Source organism: Nerophis ophidion, linkage group LG14, assembly GCF_033978795.1.
Source record: "Nerophis ophidion isolate RoL-2023_Sa linkage group LG14, RoL_Noph_v1.0, whole genome shotgun sequence".
Lineage (NCBI taxonomy): Eukaryota > Metazoa > Chordata > Actinopteri > Syngnathiformes > Syngnathidae > Nerophis > Nerophis ophidion.
Window position 1 is genome coordinate 32125015 of NC_084624.1, and position 18775 is coordinate 32143789.

An 18775-nucleotide genomic window follows, 5' to 3' on the forward strand; every position below is an offset into this window, starting at 1 on the left:
TGTGTAATGTGTGGCTCAAACAGAGCGCCTGTGTTTTATGTTTTTTTTAGTAAGATTGTCCATGAATCATGGCGACATTATAAATAATTCTGATCACATTTAAAACAGACTATGACATACATTAATGATGATGATAAAACGTAATGATAAAATAAATAAGTTAGGATAAAATCACAGTGATTGATTATATGCCATATCATGGTTGACAACAATATGGTTCAGTTGATGAATTCATGTGTATTATTTACATTATGATGATTCAAGACAGATACATTGTTTTGTTATATTCATGTTTACTTTTAGGTAATTACCTGCTGCTACTGCTACTGCTGCTGTTGCTGCAATAGTACCAAATAAAACAAGCAAAAAGTGCACAACGAGTAATTCCATCGATGCTGAGTGACGACCCCTATTCAGAGGGCTAATACGGAAAAAACTGAACAGGGGGTGTATTAGTGTCCAAGGCATGGGTAACTTACACATCTGTGAAGGCACCATTAATGTTGACAGGTACATACAGGTTTTGGAACATGTGTTGCCATCCAAGCAACGTCTTTTTCATGGACGCCCCTGCTTATTTCAGTAAGACACTGCCAAGCCACATTCTGCACATGTTATGACAGCGTGGCTTCGTAGTAAAAGAGTGTGGGTACTATACTGGCCTGCCTGTAGTCCAGACCTGTCTCCCATTGAAAATGTGTGGTGCATTATGAAGCGTAAAATACCACAAAGGAGACCCTGGACTGTTGAACAACTTAGGCTGTACAAAGAGCAAGAATGGGGAAAGAATTTCACCTGAAAAGCTTAAAAAATTGGTCTCCTCTGTTTCCAAATCTTTACTGAGTTTGTTAAAAGGAAAGGCTATGTAACACAGTGGTAAAAATGCCCCTGTGCCAACTTTTTTGCAATGTGTTGCTGCAATTAAAATTGTAAGTTAAAGATCATTTGCAAAAAAGAAGTTTGCAAAAAAAAAATAGTTTCTCAGTTTGGACATTAAATATATTGTCTTTGCAATGTATTCAATTTAATATGAATTGAAAAGAATTTGCAAATCATTGTATTTTGTTTTTATTTACAAGTTACACAATGTGCCAACTTCACTGGTTTTGGGTTTTGTATGAAAGAGAACAAAGAACAGCATATGTGTTAAGAATAAACACATGACTTTAGTAATTATGCGTGATCGCGCATGTTAACAATTATTCACAACAGGAAGAACTCCAGCAACACGACAGTCAAGCACCGACACACTCCTCCCCTCCTTTATCAGTAAGAACAGTTTTTAGATTTTTTTTTTTTAATGAAATGCTTTTTGTACTAATCACATAACTTTTGACATTGACAATAAAGTAATATGCATGAAAATCGGTTGAAAAAAGAGCATGTGTTTTATTTTCATTACACATACATTTCATTGAATTTTACCGTAGCCCTGACTAAGATGGCCGCCTCATAGCTGACGTGTCTGGGATGTTCCGGTCTCCCATCGGCCTTTGTGTCGCAATGTGCACAGTATACAGTTTTGTTTTATGACATTCATAACTTACTGTTTAATACTCCCTTACTTATTTATACTTATTTTTTTTGTGTTATAATTTAGTGGGACCATACATTTAGATAGTTATATTAGTCAATTCATCGTATGTTTTCAAATGCATGTATATGTCTACTGTCAGATGGGAATTAAAACAGCTGTCTTACTGGAGAGAGTGCGCAATGGCGGTAAGAAGTATTTGCACATTTGTGTCGTATGTTATCTTTGACATTGAACAGTGGCTGCTTGGTCATGCGGGACTAGGTGATTTTGTTGTAATGCAAAATTGTCAGGTGGGCAGAATATTTATGGTTACCGTATTTCCGTGAATTGCCGCCGAAGTGCTAATTAATTTAAAACCTCTTCGCATTCCTGCGCTTACCAAAGGCATGCGGTAAAAGTAAGCATGCGCTAATTATTTTAAAACCTCCTCTCACTCCGGCACTTACCACTTTTTACCTTTTAAATTCCTTTCTCTTCTTTCCTGACAATTTAAATCAATGTTCAAGTAAATTTATTTTTTTTATTGTAAAGAATAATAAATACATTTTAATTTAATTCTTGATTTTAGCTTCTGTTTTTTCAACAAACATTTTTTTTGTGAAATATTTCTTCAATGTGATTAAAATAAAATAAAAAATATTCTGGCAAATCTAGAAAATCTGTAGAATCAAATTTAAATCTTATTTCAAAGTCTTTTGAATGTCTTTTAAAATTTTTGTTCAGGAAAATCTAGAAGAAATAATGATTTGTCTTTGTTAGAAATATAGCTTGGTCCAATTTGTTATATATTCTAACAAAGTGCAGATTGGATTTTAACCTATTCAACACATGTCATCAAAATTTGAGTGTGATGTAAGCTTGGACCTAAAAGCCTACTGAATAGCTGTTAATCTTCTTCCCTTTATGCAATTTCAAATTACCGGTATTGAAATCAGCCACCTCCATTTTGAAAATGATGACAGGGAAGTGTCACTCGTGACGTCACAAGTTTGAACAGGCGGTAATACTAAGCATGCGCTAATTATTTTGGGAAGCGAGTTTGACCCGGCAGTAATTCAAGGCAGGCGCATACTATATGCCCTGCGGCAATTCAAGGAAATACGGTATATTGACTTAGTCCTCCAAAGTAGTGTTGTTTATTACAGCCGAGTTCACATCGACTGAACACCCACATCTCATCACTCTTGTCTTAAGAAGTTTTAATGCGAAAGTGATATCAGAGTCCAAGTCGAGTGCAAGACTTCCATCCATCCATCCATTTTGTACCGCTTGTCCCGTTCGGGGTCGCGGGGGGTTCGGGGGGTGCTGGAGTCTAGCTTAGCAGCATTCGGGCGGATGGCGGGGTACACCCTGGACAAGTCGGCACATCATCACAGGGCCAACACAGATAGACAGACAACATTCACACTCACGGTAACACACTAGGGCCAATTTAGTGTTGCCAATCAACCTATCCCCAAGTACATGTTTTTGGAGGTGGGAGGAAGCCGGAGTACCTGTAGGGAACCCACGCAGTCACAGGGAGAACATGCAAACTTCACACAGAAAGATCCCGAGCCTGGGATTGAACTCAGAATACTCAGGACCTTCGTATTGTAAAACACATGCACTAACCCCTGTTCCACCGTGCTGACCGAATGCAAGACTTGTTTTAATTATATTGTCAAGTCGAGTCCAAAGTCATCAAAATTGCGAATCGAGTCGACACCTCGGGTGTGAACCACTGCACAACCTGCAGAATTACCTGTTGTAGCTTCCATGTTTTTCGCTTCACTTTGGATGCCTCTGATGACAGCCTGGATTTGGACAATGTAAGTGAGCCCAGGCTTCAGACCTCTGATGAGGTAGGAGTTTTCCATGTTGGGAACCCGAAACTAAAAAAAATAATAATTAAAATATTTGTTACTACAAAATCACAATAATGTCAGTGCTGCCAAGTTTTGGAAAAAGACAAGAGTGAGACTTTAGTGTCGTGATGCGTTAAATTTTTTTGGGGGCCTTGTTTAACATCGATTTATACCTTAACTCTCCTGAAGGAATCAATAAAGTACTATCTATCTATCTATTTATCTTAAGACTGATCTCCTCACCTCCAGCAGCTCTCCCTGCACTGTGGTCACTGTTTTATTGAATACTGATTCACAGTGGTTCTCCAAGTGGATTCCAGGGACTCTATGGGTTATTTTAGGACAGACTAAACTGACCCTTGCAAGGTCTGTAAATCTGACATTGTTGGGTCCATTTGGTTCCACTGACAGAGATAAGGATATACCTTGAAATTTAAATATTTGAGAAACAATGCTTTTGGGGGCTACATTTGTATTTACAAGTCTGTAACTGACAAACACACACATTGAGACTGACATTAGGAGTCTATTTAAGACATGATGGCAAATAAATGTTACACAGCTTTGCAACAAACACAGGACAATAATAAACTTGCGTGGGGCTTGGCAGCTCTGCAGTAAACTTACCTTCTTCAAAGCAGTCCCTTGACCTTTAGGATGATAGCTTAAAACGTAATACTCGGCCCCAGGAACGGGCACCCAGTCCACCCGGAGGGAGACGTCAGTTTTCTGGACCAACCGTAGACCTTGCGGACTTTGGACTGTAAAAGGAAACACAAAAAGCCAAAACATTCCATTTATTAACAAACGGTTTTTATATGCTAGGGAGTATCTGTTTTTGTTGAGAAAAGAAATACAAAACAATAGAGCGACATTTTGTCCATAATCGTTGAAGTAAATCCCCCTTATTCTTTGTTTTTGTGCAGTGTTTGTTGGTTATTTAGTCAGGTACTTTTGTGGGCAACAGGGGGTCCGCAAGCAGTCCATTGAAATAAAGTAAGAAAGTTCTGTCTTATGAACACTTATAACAGAAATAAACTACTTTATTTGAATTAAGTGAAGAAGTAAGTGACTAACAAGATACTATTTTAAAAGAAAAACGTTTTTATTGATCTGTCTTTTCAGTTGGGACAATTTTTTAACAGTGACTGTGAAAGGCATTTTATTTATTTTAAAATTAAACACCTCAGCCCTAATTGGCGCTGTTGAATGTTAAATTGTAACAATAAGCTCGTTCCATTTTCTTCTTGGAACTGAGCTGCAAACGGTGAAGATGCCTGTCCTCAAGAGGCTGAGACGATAACCTAAAACACAGGGCTCTTCATTGGAGGTGATGGAACAACTGACATCAGGGGAGAGGATGATGAAGAAGACGAAGGTATGGAACTATGGCGATGTACTGTACCAATACAGCAGCCAAGACAAAGTAGACGGCCAGTCAGCTACGCTTCAGAGTGAGCCTTTCCACAAATTAGGCAACCTCTCTGGCGTATTAATAGTAGATGAATAGATAGATTTAAATAAATAAAGCTTTGCAGGCCGAAACACGAGAATTTTGCTGAAGGAAAATGTCAGCGCTGTCCAGTTGACATAAGAGAAAGTTAAGAATAATTGTCGTCAGATTTTGGGCTTGAGTAGCTTAACGCAATTTGCTGACCTGCTCAGTGGCATTGTGGTTAGAGCTTGCGCCCTTTTTATTTGGCTTTTTATCGTGACCAAAAAACTGACTTGTAATTGCAGTTAACTTACTTTTACACTTAATTACGAATGTGAAAACATGCCGCTTGTTGACATGTTGAATAGATAATTTCTACTTCCATAGTTTGCCTGCTCAGTGGCCTTGTGGTTAGAGTGTCCTCCCTGAGATCAGTAGGTTGTGAGTTCACGCCACGGCCGAGTCATACCAAAGACTATAAAAATGGGACCCATTACCTACCTTCTTGAGACTCAGCATCAAGGGTTGGAATTTGGGGTTAAATCACCAAAAATTATTCCCGGGCGCGGCCACCGCTGCTGCTCACTGCTCACTTCCCAGGGGTGATCAAGGGTGACGGGTGAAATGCAGAGAATAATTTCCCACACATCTAGTGTGTGTGACAATCATGGGTACTTTAACTGTAACTTGGTACGTGTGCTCTTATATAAATGTTTGTTAGCTACAAAATGTACAATAAAAAAGCTACACTGGTTAACACTTGGTAATAATGGAAACACTATTTAGTTGAATAATTTTCCTCATAGGATTAATTAAGTTTTGATTTAAAATTAAGTGCAGTATTTAAGAAAGCACTGGTCAACTTTGTTGTGTACAGCAGTGGTCTCCAACCTTTTTTTATCCGCGGACCGGTCAACGCTTAATAATTTGTCCCGCGGCCCGGGGGAGGGGGGTCCTTTTTTTTTTTTGTCATGAAAAAGGGACGTTTTTGTCATGAAAAAAGGAGGTTTTTGTGGTCGGTGCACAAATTGTAAGTGTATATTGTGTTTTTTATGTTGACTTAATAATTTTTTTTTTTTTTTTTTTTTTAAATAAAAAATTCTTCCGCGGCCTGGTGGTTGGGGACCACTGGTGTACAGCACAGCTCCAGTTTATTTGTGTCCTTTTTAAAGGTGGACCTATGATGATTCTAATCAACAATGTGTATCAAATATCCTCTGGTGGAGATTTTGCATAAATTCTATCTAAGTCTGTATGCAAACTGGTGGTGTGTGGAGGTGTTCCTTTTAGAATGCAAACAAACCCCTCCACTCTCCCCCTCACCAAAATTTGTAGAATGCATCTTTTCAAAATGTACACTGTTAATTAGTTATCATTAAGACGAACATGTTCGCTATTTTTCTCCTACATGGTGCAAAACAATCTTCATAAACAGCGTACTGATTCATCAGTCACCACATTATGTACAACTTGTGTGTTGCATCAAGAAAGCAGCATTTATCTCACTGCAAGTCAAATGTTGGTGTTATTGTGCGCATGCCACGATTAGATGAAAATAATACCTTATCCTACCTATTCTTTTGTTTTGCCAAATCAGGCAGTATTGTCGCAACAGAGTGGTAGTTTTTGTCTGAGTTTTGTAGCTAATACAACTGTGTAATGGTCAATGTTGACAAAACAGGCCTGTGGAAAATCGTTTGGACAAATAAACAGAAAAGTTTTTATTTTATAAACATCAGAACAGGCGGGAGGGTATGAGACGAGTCGGAATGACACACCGGGCTGCAGGTGACATCCTCACCTCAGCAGTGGAGGAGGAGGCTGGCCGACAACACATACAAACTAAAATGCCCACATATGTAAGGCCGTCAATCTGTGATGTCACAAATGGCCCACTCTTTAAAAATGACTGCTAAACACTACGTTTAAGCTTGCACTTTAATTGCATGAACCTTTTGATTTGACGCTTAGGTCCCCTACAATGTAAGTAGAGATTTATTTTAATGGATTACATTTAAAAAAGTAAAAATGTCTTTACATTATATTAATACAAAAAAAGTGATTGATTGATTGAAACTTTTATTAGTAGATTGCACAGCTCATTACATATTCCGTACAATTTACCACTAACTGGTAACACCCGAATAAGTTTTTCAACTTGTTTTAAGTCGGGGTCCATGTTAATCAATTCATGGTACAAATATATACTATCAGCATAATACAATCATCACACAAGTTAATCATCATAGTATATACATTGAATTATTTACATTATTTACAATCCAGGGGGTGGTATGAGGAATTTTGGTTGATATCAGTACTTCAGTCATCAACAATTGCATCAACAGAGAAATGGACATTGAAACAGTGTAGGTCTTACTTAGTAGGATATGTACAGCTAGAAGAGAACATAGTGAGTTCAGATACCATAAGAACAAGTATATACATTAGAAATGCATTTGATTATTTATATTAGGTTGTTTACAATCCGGTGAGATGGGATGTGAATGAAGGAGGGTATTAGTAAAGGGTTGAAGTTGCCAGGAGGTGTTGTTTTAGAGCAGTTTTGAAGGAGGATAGAGATGCACTTACTTTTACACCTGTTGGGAGTGCATTCCACATTGATGTGGCATAGAAAGAGAATGAGTTAAGACCTTTGTTAGATTGGAATCTGGGTTTAACATGGTTTGTGTATCTCCCCTGGTGTTGTGGTTATGGCGGTCGTTAAGGAAGTAGTTTGACATGTACTTCAGTATCAGGGAGGTGTAGCGGATTTTATAGACTAGGCTCAGTGCAAGTTGTTTTACTCTGTCCTCCACCCTGAGCCAGCCCACTTTGGAGAAGTGGGTTGGAGTGAGGTGGGATCTGGGGTGGAGGTCTAGAAGTAACCTGACTAGCTTGTTCTGGGATGTTTGGAGTCTAGATTTGAGGGTTTCGGAGGTGCCGGGGTACCAAGAGGTGCAAGCGTAATCGAAAAAGGGTTGATTATGTTTATGTATTTGAATTAGCACAATATCTTGGTTTCCATACTATTTCCCTAATATTGTGCTAAGGTTAAAATAATTTCAACATTGCACCTAAACACAATCGCTTTTTTACATAATATGCAATGATAGAAAAACAGCTTAAATACTCAATGAAATATATTTGCCATTGTGGATAAAATAAGAGATTAACGCAGAGCAGAATTGAATGTTAGGAAAATGCTGAAATATTTGCACTTTGATAAAGTAATATTACTGCTCATAAACCAGAATCCACAAACTGTATGTATGAATTGAACTTTTAGTGCCCGGTGGCACCTGCTAGCCTTTCTGCTTGTCTGGACTAAAAGTGCCAGAAAATAGAATTTTGCATTCCACTCCTGAGGTCGTAGGAATTTTGTGAACCCCCCATTTTTGCAGCGACAGTGTGCAAGGTGATGCTTGAAGGAAACCCAAAAGACTGATGGAATTCTTTCTAGCTGTGGTGTTGCAGTATGTGACAATTGAAAGCCAAAAGTACTGGAAGTAATTTTCAGGGGTCAGACCACTGAAAGGACCCTCCAGCACCCATCAGCTGCTATCTAACATAACTTGGATGGATTCTTTGCATACCAAAGACGTATGTGTTTAACAATGAGTAAACACGTGATGACTTCATGTTTGGGTTTGATTTTGTCTGAAAATATGAGCAGGTTGGCAGATATTTTGAATCAACCACGACTGTAAAGGCCACTCTGCTGCATGGTGGGTGGCAAAACTACACAACGACATAAAAAATATACCTAAAATATCACGACACCTAAACATAAAGGTGTGATCGTCCCTCAACATATGGAACAGGACGGTTTTAGTTTCAGTCAGGCCAACAGTGCCTACTTTTCAGGGTTAGGGTGTGGTTCTCAAAAATAATTGAAAACTGAAGGTGGTCTTTTGGGGTAGGATTATCACAAAAAGGCTGACGGAAACTAAATGTAAGATATCCAAGCATAACCTGACATTGAATATAAAAGAAAAGCAGACTATCTTAATTAAACTTCTCTCAATTAAGATGAGATACTTATATGATGAGTCCACCATCAACACACTGTACTTCAAAAACATAGTAAATGTGCTATGGCCAAAAAGTATATTAAAGGAGCCATATGAAGAATGTCATGTAAAGTCATCACTAAATGGCCCTAAAATGTCAAAAGGCATTAATAAATCACGTTCTTTTCAAATAGCTCTATAACCGATAACAGTAGTTCAGCCGGGATATGCTCATTTCAAAATTTGATTTACAGCCCCGAGATCTTATTATTGTTTGCATTTCAATGCCTCGCCCTCTACCGTTTGACCAATTAGAAAGTCTGTGAGTGTGTCACATCCAGGTTGCCAGTTACACACCGCCCTCTTTGTCTGGCTACTGCCACTGGTAAAGTTACTAAACATGCCAGACCTTAGTAAATCAAAAGTGTGCCGTTACGATTCTCAACTTATTCATAACAGAGCCAGGAACAAAACAAGGATTTGTATCGTGTATGCCTTTTGAAAGATGGAGACAATTTAAGGCGGAGATTATTTTTTCATCTGACGCCAAACTTGCTAATTTCCTCCTTGATAAGTAAGTCAGGCATTTATCAATCAATCAATCAATCAATGTTTACTTATGTTTTCTTATTACTTGTAATAAATGGTAATGGACATTTCGTATGTAAACTATATTGTCCAATGATCTTGTCTAAAAAAAGCTAGTATATTTGTGCAACGGATGCTAATTGTGATGGTGTTTTGCTCTTAGTGTAATGTTAGCCCGGTCAATGACACATCCACATATAGGCAACTGGGGGAAATATATGGCCGTTAGCCTGTATGTCGATGTGTATTCGAACTGACAGGGCAAAAAATATTTTCCACTACTAAAACCTATGTGGATATAGGTAGTGTCAGTGCCTATTTCAGGAAAGGGGTTCCAACAATACGGCTGTCGTCATGGCAATGTGATATAATCACGTGATAAAATAAGTTATTTGTGAAGCCTGTAGGCATTCCTTGATAAAATGTCACTTTAGTTTTGGGTGTGCATTAGACTGCTAAGCATGCTGTACTTATTTTCACCAGTAAAACCATTGCTAGCATTGGCTGTAGTTTTTTTTTCAGTCTTTGTTTTCTGATATTACTGACAAAAACCATATGATTGCCATTTGTTGTGATATTGTACACAGGCATCGCGTACTTCTTTCTAAAAATAGACTAATTTATGTGTTAAATGTGTTGGTTTGAGATATTTTATTGACAAAACGCTCGTCTATTCAGCTAGTATGGTCACAGCACCTCAACTCCTAGTAAGAGGCAGTGGAAGTTTGAAGTTACTTGGAGTATCCCAGTCGATCAAGCTTGATTCGGCTGCGTAGTTGGCAACCTCATTCAAAGGTAGAGGGAGGGCACTACAGAATTTTGACCGTTATTGCAGTACCATTTCTGGACACTTTATTACATACGGCATCTTTAAATCATATAATGTATGTGTATATATTTATACATTAGGATAAAAAAAATACTGTATTTTCCAAGAAATTAAAAGTTTAGGATTTGGTCACAACGCTGGGGTCCACCACGTTGCATTGCCTACAGGTTGAACTGAAATAATTTGCTGCTTTAAAACAGCTGAGAATTAGAGCTTCTGCAACCTTAACGAGTTCAATGACCTGAATAGACTTGTGGTTTAGGGTAACAGATTACTTATCACGTGAAAACCTAGTAATGCTTGTTAGTTTATGGTTGATTAATCATTGACTTGGCACTGTTATTCAGCTTCAACTACAGTAGTTTGCTATCATCTGCCCCGTTCACTTTGTTAACGATTTGATAAATTGTGGTATAAAAAAAGACACTGATTTTTTTAGTTGATCCCAATGAACACGATTAGTCACCATGCTTGGTTGTGACACGTTCTGATGCGACTAAGTGCGATCGGCATGACAGAAATTATTATTTTTTAACTGTCCCAAATTTTTCTACGCTTCATGTCAAGATCAGATGCGGTAATACTTTTTACCTTTCACCCCATGATACCAATGGTGGTTATAATCGAGATAGTGTAAAAAGGAAATCAGAAAGTACATGGTCAGTTATACATTATTGCACAAACAATAAGAAGCCAACAAAATTGCTTACCCAACGAGCAGTCCTCGCCGTAAAAGGCCGCGTCGCAGACACATTGACCATCCACGCAGCGGCCGTTAGCGTTGCAGTCATTGGGACACTTCTGGATGCTGCAGTCCTCGCCTGTGAAGTGCGGGAAGCACACACATTTTCCATCCCTACAATGGCCCTTGTCATTGCAGTTGGAAGGGCATATTAATTGGCCGCAATCGTCGCCTGTGTAGCCCTGATGGCAGACACATCTGCCATCCACGCAGCGGCCGTTGTCGTTGCACTCATCAGGGCAGGAAGACACTGAGCAATCTGGACTTTCCCACCCTGGATAGCACAGGCAGCTGCATGTGTCACGTTGGTAGGTCCCGTGGCCACTGCAGCTTGTGTCCGCACCTAAAGATGTTACGATCGAGAACTTTGCTTGTTAAAATATTGGTTCAGCTATTCATTTTGGGTCCTACCTGCAGTGCCACAGCATCCCTGAGAACATTGTGTCTTCAGGTAGTTGACTTCCTCTTCCAAGCCGTTCACTCTGTACAAGAGAGACTTGAAGGTCTCCGATTCCCCGCAGTCACATTTTGGTGACTGCAGCTTAATGTTGTGTCTGAAAATGATGTCATTCTCTCCGCTCTTTGTGCTTTCCAGCTGCAACCCTAGAGCATATCACCAAATACCATTCGACACATTAAAGGGGAGTTAAGAGGCAGTGGTGTTAGTGTTTATTTTTAGACCTGTGTCATCCTGGTTTGGCACTTTACATCCGGGGCCCCCTGGAACATCAATGTTATAGACATGGCTGAAGGTAACTTCTCGCTCAGGGGCTAAAGGGTCCACATTGCTGGCGACGCTGAAGTGTGACATAGTGCAGACGAGGGCCAGAAGGGGCCTCCATAGGACTCTAGTGGTCATGGCTAAATAATGAGATGACACAAAAAAAAATGTCAAAGTTGCAGGTACTTTGCAAGTAATCACCATTAAACCAGTTGCTGTACCACTCAGCTATACTGTGTCATTAAAGGCTTACTGAAATGATATTTTCTTACTTAAATGAGAATAGCAGGTCCATTCTTTGTGTCATACTTGATAATTTCTCGATATTGCCATATTTTTGCTGAAAGGATTTAACTGAGAACATCGACGATAAAGTTTGCAACTTTTGGTCGCTAATAGAAAAGCCCTGCCTTTACCGGAAGTATGTGCGCGTGACGTCACAAGTTGCAGGGCTCCACACATATTCACATTGTTTATAATGGGAGCCACCAGCAGTAAGAGCAATTCGGACCGAGAAAGCGACAATTTCTCCATTAATTTGAGCGAGGATGAAAGATTTGTGAATTAGGATATTGATAGTGAAGGACTAGAAAAAAAAAGAAAAAAGCGACGGCTCTGGGCGGCGGCAGTGTGAGCGTTTCAGATGTAATTAGACACATTTACTAGGATAATTCTGGAAGATCCCTTATCTGCTCATTGTTTTAATAGTGTTTTAGTGAGATTTTAAAGATTGTAAAGACATACCTCGAGGTCGGATGGCTGCGGTGAACACGCAGTGTCTCAGAGAGAAGCCGAGGAGCCAAGCTCACAGCTGCTGAAGGACAACAAATAATCCACTGATGTCTCGGGTAAGATATATATCACAATTTCCCCATCCAAAACATGCTGGTTGATGTAGAGAAAACATGTTCGCTTGACCGCTCTGCTTCACAACAAAGAAACACCGGCTGTGTCTCGGTGCTAAAGACAGCTGCAATCCACCGCTTTCCACCAACAGCATTGTTCTTTATAGTCTCCGTTATTAAATGAAAAAATTGCAAAAGATTCAGCAACACAGATGTCCAAAATACTGTGTAATTATGCGGTTAAAGCAGACGACTTTTAGCCGCGTAAGCGTCATCATTCCGCGATGTTTTCAACAAGAAACTCGCGGGAAATTTAAAATTGCAATTTAGTAAACTAAAAAGGCCGTATTGGCATGTGTTGCAATGTTAATATTTCATCATTGATATATAAACTATCAGACCGCGTGGTCGGTAGTAGTGGGTTTCAGTAGGCCTTTAATTCAACGTAAAGTCATGCACCCTCTCTTTCATTGGATAAGAATGCATAAAGAAATGTAATATTGCATCTGTATGTCATTTTTCATTGCAATTATTATAATCACATGTTAGCAGTCTTCCAGATGTTTGTCCTCACATCTGACTGGACCTGCACAGTCGTGTCCTTTCAACCGGCGCTTTTTTTTTTATAAACAACTGAGGAAATAATTGCTATTTTCTTTTACTTATGTTCTTAAATTATCTGAATAAATCAAAACCACGGGTGCACCCTTCTTTCCACCTGAGTACAGCTGGGATAGGTTCCAGCCCCACCGCGACCCCGACAGGGACAAATGGATGTATGTATGTATGGAATCAAAACCATTGAGTCACCGTCTTTGTCTTTGTCCGTGTGTGTGAGATTATGTCCTACCTGCAGGAAAGGAATGGAAGCCTTGTCACCAAAGGAGTGCAGATCTTTACTTTTGCAGCGCTCCTCAATGATGTCATAGTTTTTAGCCAAACTGATGTCATTGAGCCCAAATCCCCGCTGTGGCTTCTAAGAGGAGGCTAATTACAAGCTCTCGGAAAATCAGTATCACATCATTATTTTAGAAGGGCTTTTTTATGGCAGAACATGGGTAATGTTCTGGATTTGTGGAGTCTATTGCTATACAAAACGTTTTAATATGATATTGGGCCTTGCTGTATGCTTTATATTGCAATCCACAACAAAGATAATAAGAGTTCACATTTTATATGTTTTTTTAGGGATGGGCAATAAGGCCTAAAATCTGCATTGTTATATATATTACAGCTTCTTGCCATAGTGATATATAAACTATATCACTAAATAGGTGGCATAACTGTCAGGCGTGTCCCTGATAGTTTTAGTTTATCCTCAGTTTGTTTTATTTCCTGTCAGTCCTTTTATTTTGGTCCAGTTTCCTGTTTGTCTCTCTGAGTGCTGTGTCCCCTCAGCTGTGTCTGATTGGCACCTGGCCACACCTGGTGTCAATCGGCCAGCTGCTATTTGAACCTGCCTTGCCATCCAGTCTGTGCTGGAGTAATGTCGCTAAGACTTTTCGATGTCAGTGTAGCTGTATGCGGAGCGGTATGCTGTATTTTGTAGCTGTTTGTAGCTTGCTGTCTTTTTGTTACCCGTCTTCTAGTTCCTGTTTTCCTGGCATCCTGTTTCCTGTCTCCGAGTTCATGGTTTGTTTTTTGCCTTAATTTTAAATTAAATTATGTTTTCCTGCTCAATGCATGCCGTCATATCTGCAGCTTGGGGTTCGTCACCAACACAACCTGATAATAACCATTTTAAAACGGGTTACAAAGCCTCCTAGTTTGGCTTCTGGTGTATACATTTACATATTGCATCATTTCCTGTTGTAGTTGTTTATTGTATTGTATTTTTTTTTTTTTTTTGGAAAATAGTTTTACCTACACTTATGTTATGGGATAAACACTTCCTCTGCTGACCACAGAACGTTCCTCCACAAGGTTTTATCTTTGTCCATGTGATGTCAGATGAAACAAAAATTTAGCTGTTCGGCCATAATACCCACCAATATGTTTAGAGGAGAAAAGGTGATGCCTTCAATCCCAGGAACACCATTCCTACCGTCAAGCATGGTGGTGGTAGTATTATGCTCAGGGCCTGTTTTGCTGACAATGAAACTGGTGCTTTGTAGTGAGTAAATAGGACAATGAAAAAGTAGGATTACCTCCAAATTCTCAAGGACAACCTAAAATCATCAGCCTGGAGGTTAGGTCTTGGGCAAAGTTGGGTGTTCCGACAGGACAATGACCCAACACATGTCAAAAGTGGTAAAGGGATGGCTAAATCAGGCGAGAAATAAGGTTTTACAATGGCCTTCCCAAAGTCCTGACTTAAACGTGTGGACAATGCTGAAGAAACAAGTCATATCAGAAAACCAACAAATTTAGCTGAATTGCACCAATTTTGTCAAGAGGAGTGGTCAAAAATTCCACCAGAAGCTTGCTAGAAGCTTGGGGAAGGCTACCAAAAGCACCTTTATTGCTATATGTATACTTTTGACCCAGCAGATTTTCAGTATACCCTTAATAAGTTAAAAAGAGAACCAAACTTCCTGAATGTTTTTTGTGACCAACAAGTATGTGCTCCAATCACTCTATCACAAAAAATAAGAGTTTTAATAATTATTGGAAACTCAAGACAGCCATGACATTATGTTCATTACAAGTGTATGTAAACTTTTGACCACGTGTGTGTGTGTGTGTGTGTGTGTGTGTGTGTGTGTGTGTGTGTGTGTGTGTGTGCGTGCGTACGTGTGTGTGTATATAGTGTGTGTATACTGTGTATATATATATATATATATATATATATATATATATATATATATAGTGTGTGTGTATATTTGTATATGTGTATGTATATACAAACCCCGTTCCCATATGAGTTGGGAAATTGTGTTAGATGTAAATATAAACGAAATACAATGATTTGCAAACCATTTTGAATCCATATTCAATTGAATTCACCACAAAGACAAGATATTTGATTTTCAAACTCATGAACTTTATTTTTTTATGCAAATATCAATTAACTTAGAGTTTCATGGCTGCAACACGTGCCAAAGTAGTTGGGAAAGAGCATGTTCCCCACTGAGTTACATCACCTTTTCTTTTAACACTCAATAAACGTTTGGGAACTGAAGAAGTTAATTGTTGAAGCTTTGAAAGTGGAATTCTTTCCCATTCTTGTTTTATGTAGGGCTTCAGTTATTCAACAGTCCGGTGTCTCCGCTGTCGTATTTTACGGTTCATAATGTGCCACACATTTTCGATGGGAGACAGGTCTGGACTGCAGGCGAGCCAGGAAAGTACCTGCACTCTTTTTTTACGAAACTACGTTGTTGTAACACGTGCTGAATGTGGCTTGGTATCGTCTTGCTGAAATAAGCAGGGGCGTCCATGAAAAAGACGGCGCTTAGATGGCAGCATATGTTATTCCAAAACCTGTATGTACCTTTCAGCATAAATGTTGCCTTCGCAGATGTGTAAGTTACCCATGCCTTGGGCACTAATGAACCCCCTTACCATCACAGATACTGGCTTTTGAACTTTGCGTGCATAACAGTCTGGATGGTTCGCTTCCCCTTTGGTCCGGATGACACAATGTCAAATATTTCCGAAAACAACTTGAAATGTGGACTTGTCAGACCACAGAACACTTTTCCACTTTGCATCAGTCCATCTTAGATGATCTCGGGCCCAGACAAGCTGAAGGCGTTTATGGATGTTGTTGATAAATGGCTTTTGTTTTGTATAGTAGAGCTTTAACTTGCACTTACAGATGTAGCAACAAACTGTATTTAGTGACTGTGGTTTTCTGAAGTGTTCCTGAGCTCATGTGGTGATATCCTTTAGAGATTGATGTCTGTTTTTGATACAGTGCCGTCTGAGGGATTGAACGTCACGGTCATTCAATGTTGTTTTCCGGCCATGCCGCTTACAATGAGTGATTTCTCCAGATTCTCTGAACCTTTTGATGATATTATGGGCTGTAGATGTTGAAATCCCTAAATGTCTTGCAATTGCACTTTGAGAAACACTCTTCTTAAACTGTTTGACTATTTGCTCACACAGTTGTGGACAAAATGATAAATGGGTTTTACTTGTATAGCGCTTTTCTACCTTCAAGGTACTCAAAGCGCTTTGACACTACTTCCACATTTACTCATTCACACACACACATTCACACACTTATGGAGGGAGCTGCCATGCAAGGCGCTAACCAGCACCCATCAGGAGCAAGGGTGAAGTGTCTTGCTCAAGGACACAATGGACGTGACGAGGTTGGTACTAGGTGGGGATTGAACCAGGGACCCTCGTGTTGCGCACGGCCACTTTACCACTGCGCCACGCCCTACCAGGGTGTACCTCGCCCCATCCTTTTTTGTGAAAGACTGAGCGTTTTTAGGGAAACAGTTTTTATACCCAATCATGGCACTTACCTGTTCTCAATTAGCCTGCACACCTGTGGGATGTCCCAAATAAGTGTTTGATGAGCATTCCTCAACTTTATCAGTATTCATTGCCACCTTTCCCATCTTCTTTGTCACGTGTTGCTGGCATCAAATTCTAAAGTTAATGATTATTTGCACACAAAAAAAAAGTTTATCAGTTTGAACATCAAATATGTTGTCTTTGTAGCATATTCAACTGAATATGGGTTGAAAATGATTTGCAAATCATTGTATTCCATTTATATTTATCTAACACAATTTCCCAACTCATATAGAAACAGGGTTTGTATATATATATATATATATATATATATATATATATATATATATATATATATATATATATATATATATATATATATATAGATAGATATATAGATATATATAGATAGATAGATATACTGTATATAATATCTAAAGAAAATGTAACTTTTTTGTATTAAGGCTATTAAATGTCCCACAAATAACACATTTTACATTAAGCAAGACCACGTTCAACGAATAATAACAAGCAACTGACTTTTGTCAGATGCTCATAATTAGTAATTAATAACAAAGGTTATTATTCAGTTACTCATTAGTTATTAACATTAATGTTAATAATTACTGAGTAATTATTAATTACATAGTAGAACTGGAATGTGTCATAATACAGAAGAGTTGTCCGACTGTTTTTGTGCCTGTGAACGGATCACTGGCTGAGCCAAGTGTGTGATGCCATCAAAAAATATTGAGCGGCTGCTTTCAATGTGATTTGTCATTTGTTTGTTTTGGTGTGATTACGACGGAAAGTGACCAGTTTAGTTAAATAGTAGTTTTGTTCCTGATGTTTTTTTAGTGCAGTTTGTCAACAGTAATCAATTTTGCTCGATAAAATGATTGTTGATTCACTGTATCTCATTATCCTCCTTAAAACGCCTCGTTTGACGTCCTTATTATTTTATTTGTTGTGACCACTTGTTGAAAATGGTAGGGAATACATTGTGTTTATTTTCTTTAGAGTTTAAGTTGGATTTGGATTTTGTGCGCCGCACATGCAGATTTTCCCTTTGCGCAAGACAAGGGAGCAGTGAGCAATTGCGCAGGCACGCACCTCACAGGGAAATTTGGTGTGGATCAAACCATTTTTTCAGAAGGGGTTATTGAAATGATTAAAATTATAATATTGTATGATTTGTGTCTTTGTTTCAATTTAGACTCATTCATATGAATATAACCGTTATTATTGTCAGGCCATTGTAGCGATATCGTTGTCTGGGTGTAAACCCTTAAAAATTTGTGAGAATGGTGGCCCCGGGAGATTTTTGGGAGGGGCACTGAAATTCGGGACTCTCTCGGAAAAGTCAGGAGGGTTGGAAAGTATGCTGCAACCTCTTCACATCCAAATCCCGCTACAATAACCCCGGCCCTTCACACCTCCCCAACAAACCCCTCTCAGACAGCCCCCCACAGCCCACCAGCCCAGTTCACCGCCCCCAGTCATCACCCACCCAGCACTCCATCGGTCTGGATCAAGGAAGGAGGGAGTTGGGAAGGAACAGGGCCTGGAAGGCTACAGGCCCAAATGGCATCAATTCCTGGCCACTCATGGAATGTGCGGACCAGTTAACTGGTGTGGTCCACTACATTTTTAACCTGAGCCTCAACTTGGAAAAATCACCCATACTCTGGAAGACCTGGTTCCAGTCCCTAAAACACCTCATCCCAAGGAGCCGAACCACTTCAGACCTGCTACTCTGACCTCCCACCTCATGAAGACCATGGAGTAATCATCTTCAGCCACCT

General features: G+C 39.2%; 1 protein-coding gene across 1 annotated transcript in view; it reads right to left on the reverse strand.

Annotated features, from left to right (window-relative positions):
• The window catches only part of tnn (tenascin N), a 76972-nt gene that overhangs the window by 42715 nt on the left and 15482 nt on the right, over nt 1–18775 (reverse strand). Inside the window, exons 2-6 of the mRNA XM_061920433.1 lie at nt 11673–11852; nt 11403–11594; nt 10960–11334; nt 4012–4145; nt 3282–3411 (exon numbers count right to left, since the gene is read on the reverse strand). Of these exons, the coding sequence (XP_061776417.1) occupies nt 3282–3411; nt 4012–4145; nt 10960–11334; nt 11403–11594; nt 11673–11850 (1009 nt within the window). The 5' untranslated portion in view covers nt 11851–11852. The remainder of the gene's footprint in view (nt 1–3281; nt 3412–4011; nt 4146–10959; nt 11335–11402; nt 11595–11672; nt 11853–18775) is intronic.